This window comes from Mesitornis unicolor, unplaced genomic scaffold, assembly GCF_000695765.1.
Source record: "Mesitornis unicolor isolate BGI_N332 unplaced genomic scaffold, ASM69576v1 scaffold25020, whole genome shotgun sequence".
Taxonomy (NCBI): Eukaryota; Metazoa; Chordata; class Aves; order Mesitornithiformes; family Mesitornithidae; genus Mesitornis; species Mesitornis unicolor.
In genome coordinates this window covers 37373-45075 of record NW_010157967.1, presented here as the reverse complement: position 1 = coordinate 45075, position 7703 = coordinate 37373, and the positions used below count along the sequence as shown (strand labels likewise).

At 43.1% G+C, this 7703-nt stretch overlaps 1 protein-coding gene across 1 annotated transcript in view; it reads left to right on the top strand.

Moving 5' to 3' along the window:
* LOC104538759 (teneurin-4-like) overlaps nt 1–7090 on the top strand; it is a 51655-nt gene extending 44565 nt beyond the window's left edge. The window contains exon 7 of the mRNA XM_010182082.1: nt 6831–7090. Within this exon, the coding sequence (XP_010180384.1) occupies nt 6831–7090 (260 nt within the window). The remainder of the gene's footprint in view (nt 1–6830) is intronic.
* The last annotated feature ends 613 nt before the right edge of the window (nt 7091–7703 follow it).

Sequence of the window (7703 nt, the reverse complement as noted above, 5' to 3'; positions counted from 1 at the left end):
ATATGCAAAAAAAAGAAAAAAGAGAAAGAAAGAAAGAAAGAATCAGGTACAAGGTTTTTATTTGTATGAGTAATTGCTGTAGTATTCTTACTTCTGAAGTGCTCTTAATGGACTGTGACTTCTTTACACCCGGCACAGTGCAAACACAGAACAAAAAGAGTGATCTTGGCCTCAGATAGCTGAGATTCTTAAGCATCAAGTGAGCAACAGAGACATGCTGGTGGAGGTAGAATAAAATTACAACATAATTTTGGTCAACGCAATATGTGGAAGTTAAGGCTCATCAGTGGCCACTGTCAAGATTTTAGGTAGGTTTTATCTTCATTTAGGCAGTTGTTCTATAATGGAATGACCCAGCCCCATCCAAGGAGGGGAATTGGGAAAAGGAAAGGAGACCAGTGGATTGAAATGGAAACAGATCTGAGAAAATAATAAAAAACTAATACTAAAAACAATATTAATATAAAACACACACAGCAAACAGAGGAGTAGGCTTCAGGAGCAGAATGATGGGCAAGACCCTCCAGGGTTGATGACCATCACGGAAAGAGAGCCGTCCTCAGCAAACTCCCCAATTTATAGTGAGTGTGATGTTTATGGTATGGAACAGTTCTGTTGACCGACTTGGGTCAGCTGCCCTGGCTTTCGCTCCTCCTTGCTTCTGCACCTGGCCAGCTTGAAACTAGGAAAGAATTTGACCACTATGGCAACCTGCATACCAGGACTGGCCATGAACTACTACAAAGTGTCTGATCAACTTTGTTTCCACCAAATCAGCTGCTGCGGTCTTCTCAAAAATGCAGCTGTCCTGAATAGCAAATGGATTCTGTGATTCTATCCCAGTGAAACCAGGACCTTTTCAAGGTGGATTAACATTTTTAAATGAGTCTTGAGGAATTCTGAGGCAGCCTGTACAGAATCATAGGATGAATCATAGAATGTATTGGGTTGGAAGGGACCTTTAAAGCTCATCCAGTCCAACCTCTGCAGTGAGCAGGGACAATGTTACCAGGTCAGGTTGCTCAGAGCCCCAGCAAGCCTGGCCTTGAATATCTCCAGGGATGAGGCCTCCACCACTTCTCTGGGCAACCTGTGCCAGTGATCTACCACCCTCGTGTTGAAGAACTTTTTCCTAATATCCAACCTAAATCTACCCTTTTCTAGTTTAACACCATTACCCCTCGTCCTGTCGCTACGTGCCCTAGTGAACAGCTCTTCCCCAGATTTCTTATAGGCACCTTTCAGTTATTGGAAGGTCACTATAACGTCCCCCCAGAGCCTTCTCTTCTCCAGGCTGAACAACCCCAACTCTCTCAGCGTATCTGCATAGGAGAGGTGCTCCAGCCCTTTGATCATCTTTGTGGCCTCCTCTGGACCCGCTCCAGCACTTCAATGTCCTTTTTGTGTTGGGGACTCCAAAGCTGGATGCAGTAGAGGGACCAGAGAGAAATCTCTCTGCCAATCATGAGGGGATAATGAGACAAAAAAAGCCATGTCTAAAAACTAGCCAGTGGGCAGTTGAGGATGGCCTCATGGGCTGGTTCCTGGTGAGGGTGAGCAGAGATGGAATAGAGCAGGTCTTGAAGCTGAAGAGGAGTTATTTCTTTTTTATTACTTGCATGAAAAATAACCAGAATCCTGTGGGAATAGCATTATCCTTATTCTAAAGATAATGTTTATTATACACCTGACACCCCTGGGTGAACCACCCAAAACTCAACAGTGTCTTGACCATGGTCTACTCCAGAAGTTCTCCATGAAAGAAGTTTCAGGTGAATTGTCCTCCAGAGCTACCTTTCCTTCTTGACCCATAGAGGTAACCAGGCTCAGTTCAGTTCTTCAGGTAAAAGCGTGACATAAAGTAAGGTGAAATCCAGGTGAAATGGAAGATACCAATTCCCAGACAGTAACATGGTGAATACACAGACAGTAGAACAGAAATGGACTTGATTCCTTAGATAAAACCCTGCATCCATGAATTAATCAACATCCATCAGTGCCCTCTGGTAAGTGCAAGTGTCAGGGAGGAAAATACTCAAAGTCCAGCTATTTCCCACAGAGGTGCATGGGCTGATTGTACTTTTTGAGGACAGTAAGCCTCATATTTGCTCTTAGAATTGGGCACCAGATCTACTCAGAAGATCTCCTTCCTGCACGGAACCAGAGGTGACTTTGAGAGCTGCACAGCAAGATGGAGTAAAACACAATGCACCTCTAGGAAAGGATCAGGAGTGGCTAAGCTGTTCATACAAACAGTGGAAGAGATTAAAGATGAAAGGGAATATTTAGTCACCTTTTGGGAACAGCTGGTGTGAAAATATTTTAACAGGCGGATCTTTTATGCACAGGCACAGTGTTCTAACTAAGCTTAAATAGGCAGGAGCAATATAGTGCAGCTGGCCAGTCTATGAATACTGTAATAGAAGAATTAAAAGCTTTCCTTCTCATTTGCTCACGCAGCTCAGATGGTAGCTAATCATGTTCTCTAATTTTTACAACAGAATTGGGAAATGTACCAAAAAAAAAAAAATCAGCTCGTAATAAGAACAGAGCTGGCGAATTCTGTTGCTGGGACTGAATGGCGAAGAAATGCTTCACCTGCCCTTTTCTGTAAATCAGCCTTCGTCGTCTTGAGCTGCCCGAAAAGACCTGTATTTAAGTGGAAACTTACTTAATCTGAAATCCATTTTGATCATTTCTTTGAGTGCCACCAGAAAAGCAAAAGCTACTCTGACTATTTAATCACCCATTAGGAACCTGTGAGCATTTCAGAGAGCCGTGTTATAAAGGGCCAGGGCGTACAGCAGGATGTGTGTTGCAAGGCTGTTTAAATTGCACGGTTCCCATCTATCTTTAAACTGGCAGCTAAATGGAAGATTTAGATTTGAGAGTTCCTGGCTCCTGGTTCCCTGTCAGAAATAATTAAACTGCGTTTTAAGGAGACTGTCGTAAGTAGTTTGCTTCACAAGTGTTTTTCACAGCTGAGGGTCTTTATTACAGCTCTTGGGACCTGCGAATCCAAACCACTCTATATGTGTATATATATTTTATGTATGAATTGTAGATTCATTACCTGGAGCCTGCACTCTCCTGTGTGCATGGGTGGTAGCAGGGCTGGGAGATGAAACCCAAAATGTTCCCAGTGTTCCCATTCTGGGTTAGCCTAAAATCTGTTTGGTTTAGATCTTGCAGTGCATGGCCCTGACACATCTATGCAAAACTTCCTTGGCAAAGTGTTGTCTGGGAAGTATTTTGGTCGAGATGTAAATATCCCAGTGGGTTTTCCATCCCTTTTCATAGGAATGACTCCACAGAGATTCTGCCTTTCAGAAAGTGCTTTTTTTTTTCCTCTCCTCACTGTTTTTGAATGTCACTTCGTTATCCTAGTTTCATGCCTTTAAATAACTCCAAGAAGGCTTTGGACTGTCACTCGAAGCAGCTTCCTTTGTCCCTGCTTTTTTCCTATAGCATCAACCTATAGATCTTTCCCTGGGATTATCAACAGGACACAAGAAGGGGTATCAGAACATCTAGGAGGTCCTGTGCCTGTCAGAGTTCATGTATACTTGTAGACCCATCGCTTTACTTCTTTGTGCCATGTTCACGTTATCTCTCAAAACAGAAATACCATCTTAACATCAACAAAAAACACTGGTACTCAGTCAGATTCATTAATGTTCTCAAACCAAAGATAAAATATTAAATAAATAATAGTAAAGCCCTTAAGAAGTTCCTTTGGATTTTAGAAGGGGCTGAGTCCTCCAAGATGCCAGTTTCCCTGTCCATCGCTGAAGATATTTGCCTCTTTGGAATTTCAGAGCTTCACAGTCAGCAGTGCAGGTTATTCAAAGTGCATGTCACTGGGCTATCCCAAATTTAGTGATAGGACCCCTGAAGGTCAAGGCTGGGGAACAAGACATAATGGAGATTTGAAGTAATTGAGCTGGGGTTCCCTGGGTTGCTTGGAGAAGTGGGAGCAAGAACAATTAAATTTTATTTATTATTCTGAGGTGCAAAGTTCAACATGTATGAATAAAGAATGTAAACCAATAACCACAGGAGTTGTTGCAGTCCAACACTAGAGTAGCCCTATGGTGAAGGACTGCTGGGAAGCTCCAGAGACTGCAATACTTCTCTAGTTTGGGTTTAAATACCAGCAGTCTCAGACTTTGTACTTTCTTCATGTGCTTCTTCTCATCAGCTTGCTGAAATTTTAGTACCATAAATCTGGCCTTTTATTTTTTATCTGCTGTTTCCTTTATCCTCCCCCAGATTTTGTTCATCAGTTCAGCCAAGGAGAGCTGATTTTTTTATTTTGGTTTTTTTTTAGTGCAGCTTTATTGCTACATTAGCTAACTTGCAGGCCCTATGTGCTCGCATCCCATCCTGACCGGCCCACGCTCCGTTGTAGTGCTGTCTGGCAGCTGGGGGAAGGAGCAGAAAACACACACGGCTGGGCTCCAACCCTTTAGCAAGTTGATAATTGCCCATCCCTTATGTTCACAACGGGCACTGTAGTACGGTATTGCCTCCCTCGCATCTAGGAGCTGTGAAAATCTGCATCTCGGTGCCAGATGCGAAGTAAAAACTTCTGACAGCAACTCAAGAGTCCTTCCTCAGCCAAGTCTGAAGTGACAGAGTAACTTCTACTGACTTCCAATGAATCTTACATTATGTTCTGTTGCATTTAGGCAGCAAGTGGTGCGTGCACATCCACAATTTAAGCACTCACGGTGCCCAAATACTTTTGCAAGTTTGACTCTAAATGGGACAGACAAGTTCCTGAGTGTCTCAAGCACATTTGAACTCCTAAGTTCTTTCATTAGAGATTTAAATATATAGGACTAAATGTCTGAGGGAGTTTGGAGACATCTGAGACACTGCAGCAAAGGGAGTTCAACTGGAAACTGTTCCACCACCCTGAGCTGTATAGTAAGCAGAAGCTGTGTTCATTTTCTACTTGGAAAGTGAGGTGGTTTTTCACTGTTCTTTACAGTTATTGCTATCATAGTAACCACTGTCTAAAGACCTCTCTGATCCTTGGAGAAAATAACCCATTTCAGTGTAAGGGGATGAAAACTCTCTCCTATGGTGCAAAACTTCCCTGCTGGAGTTGAAGTGGATGAAACTCCCCATATCAGGAATATGTCAAATGTCCCTGAACAGCCTAAACCTCCTGTGACTGGTGGTATTAATTAGCAAAAGACTAAAGCCGACTGAAGTAAGGCTGAATTTCAGTCAAGTGTGATGTTAATGCAGGCTGAGTCGTTTTGAATATTTTATGTGCAGCCAGTGACCCAAAATAAATGTCTTGTATAATACCAGTCGCCCCTCCACCACAAGCCTTGAGGCCCGAATTCTGCATTCAGTATGCTCAGAGGCACAAAGAGAGGCACTGATGATGGGCAGGTGTCTGAGGAGCTCATTTTGGGGAACAGAGCTGGGGGAACAGAGAGAAAATGGGCTCTGCAGAGCATCCTGGTACCCATTTCTAGGCTTCCAGCCCAGCCCTGCTCAGCATTTCTTCCATTTGCATCTTCTCTCCACTCACCCCAAAGGGAACTGTGTCCCTACCCTATAAAATCTATAAAATGGCTCAGTCAAGCAGAGAGCTTGAGTCCAAAACATTTTGGAAAGTTTGATCCAATTTAGATGCAGCAGGTAGAAATCAGAGAGAAGAGAGAAGACCTGATATTCTGAAATATGGTCTGTATCACCTCTCCTCTGACTGAGGAGAGTGCAGTCATGGTTTACGGGAGACCCAAAGTGAGCAGTCAGGTGATGAGCCTGGAGAAGAAATAAATTCATTTCATTTCATCTGCAGTATAACACCACATCAAGATTTGGTTTTATTTTTTTCACTGTATAGTAGTGGCTGTAACAGGCACTTTAACACCTGACTCATGGGTACCTGCTCTCTGCAAGTCTCAGTTTTTCCAGTCAAATACAGTGCAGATGAAAACATGGCATCTCCCACATTCATGCCAAGGGCATGCCAGGCTTTAGCCGAAAACCTAGTGCTGGGCCAAAATATTATGCCTATCCATATGACCAGATCTACTAGAGCTCATGGAGGGTGGGAAGGCCAGCACCTCCAAAAAGCCAGTGTCCTTTAGCTCTTCTCCTTTTTGGAGGTAAGTACCAAAGTACCCAGCTGTGACTCCATGCTTCCATTAACCCCAATACTACTTAGCAGCGAGCACCATCCGATCAACTCCAGCTGATGTAGCTCACAACAAAGAGCATGGTGGTACCTCTGAATGCCTGAGAGGGCATTTTTAATAGGGTGGTAGGAGAACAGAGACACAGCAGATGTGCAGACTCAGTAGAATTGGAAATATTATGTATTAATTTTACAGAAAGAAGGGTTTTAATGAATCCTGTCCCCAGAACCGTGGGTTAACACACTGTAAACAGGCTTTGCCAACACTTAACTTTAGCATCAGTAGTTTATCAGCACATTGTTTCCACACTTAACCAGATTTTAATTAAATGTGACTTTTGTTCTGTTTATTGGAAGAGCCTTCCCTTTTGGATTTGGTGATCACAAAAGCTTGAGAAGTTCAAGAGAATTAGAAAGCAAATAGGAGGATCAATCACAGCAGACTTCTGCAATCCATGTCCATCTCTTTTTTTTTTTTGTAATATACTTATTAGATTCTTATTGTCAGGAAGGATTAGTGTTATGAGCTCCAGGAATTCCTTTCATTGCCCCGTAAGGCGAGGTAGTGAAGTGTGGCTGCTTTTCTTAACAATAACGCTCTGGATTTTTCCCCCCTTCTCTTCTCTCCACCCAAATCCCCTCCTCTCTCTGCTCTTCTCTCCCACAGAGATTTGTGCAGCCGACTGCGGAGGACACGGCGTTTGTGTCGGAGGCACCTGCCGCTGCGAGGAGGGATGGATGGGCACAGCCTGTGATCAGCGAGCGTGTCACCCACGCTGCAATGAGCATGGGACATGCCGGGACGGCAAGTGTGAATGCAGCCCAGGCTGGAACGGAGAGCACTGCACTATTGGTAGGGAGAAAGAAAAACCGGCTACTTTTCAAAGAGTAATTGATGATCAGGGAGGAGAAAAGGCGCATGCTTAATTGAGTATGTGTGACTTAGTGTAGCATGAGCACCTTTGTTCTTGGATTTCAAGTTCTGACATCATACATTTTCATGTGGGAACAAGACAAAATGTCCTTTCATTTGTTGATGACATGGCTATATATATATATATTTATTATCACACATGAAGTACACCTCTGTGGTGTTTGATCTTGTAGAGAAAAGCCATCAAATGACAGTTAGATGCTTTAAAAACATCCTACTTTGCCTCTCCCAAAAGGTCTTTCTGTCGTCTCCAAGACTTCTCTTTTACTATATCAACAGCATTTTCAAAAACATGCATCTGATATTGCTTGAAAGTTTTCTTTCCTTTTATTTGCTCCATTATTTGCATTGCCTCTTTGCTTGCCAAGATCACTGCTGGCTGGTGTTTAACACTGTCTTGCTTATCCCTTTTCTCCTCTGCTACCTTTGCAACCATTTCGTTTTCCTCCCTCTTTGATACTGTATTCCTCATGCACCTGGCACTTATCTTGAGCTCCCAGTGTCAAGTCTATTATTATTATTAATAAGATGCCACCAATATGCTGAAATCATGCCAAGGGGTTGCAGTTCCCACATTAAGCAATTTGCAGCATCATTAATGAACTG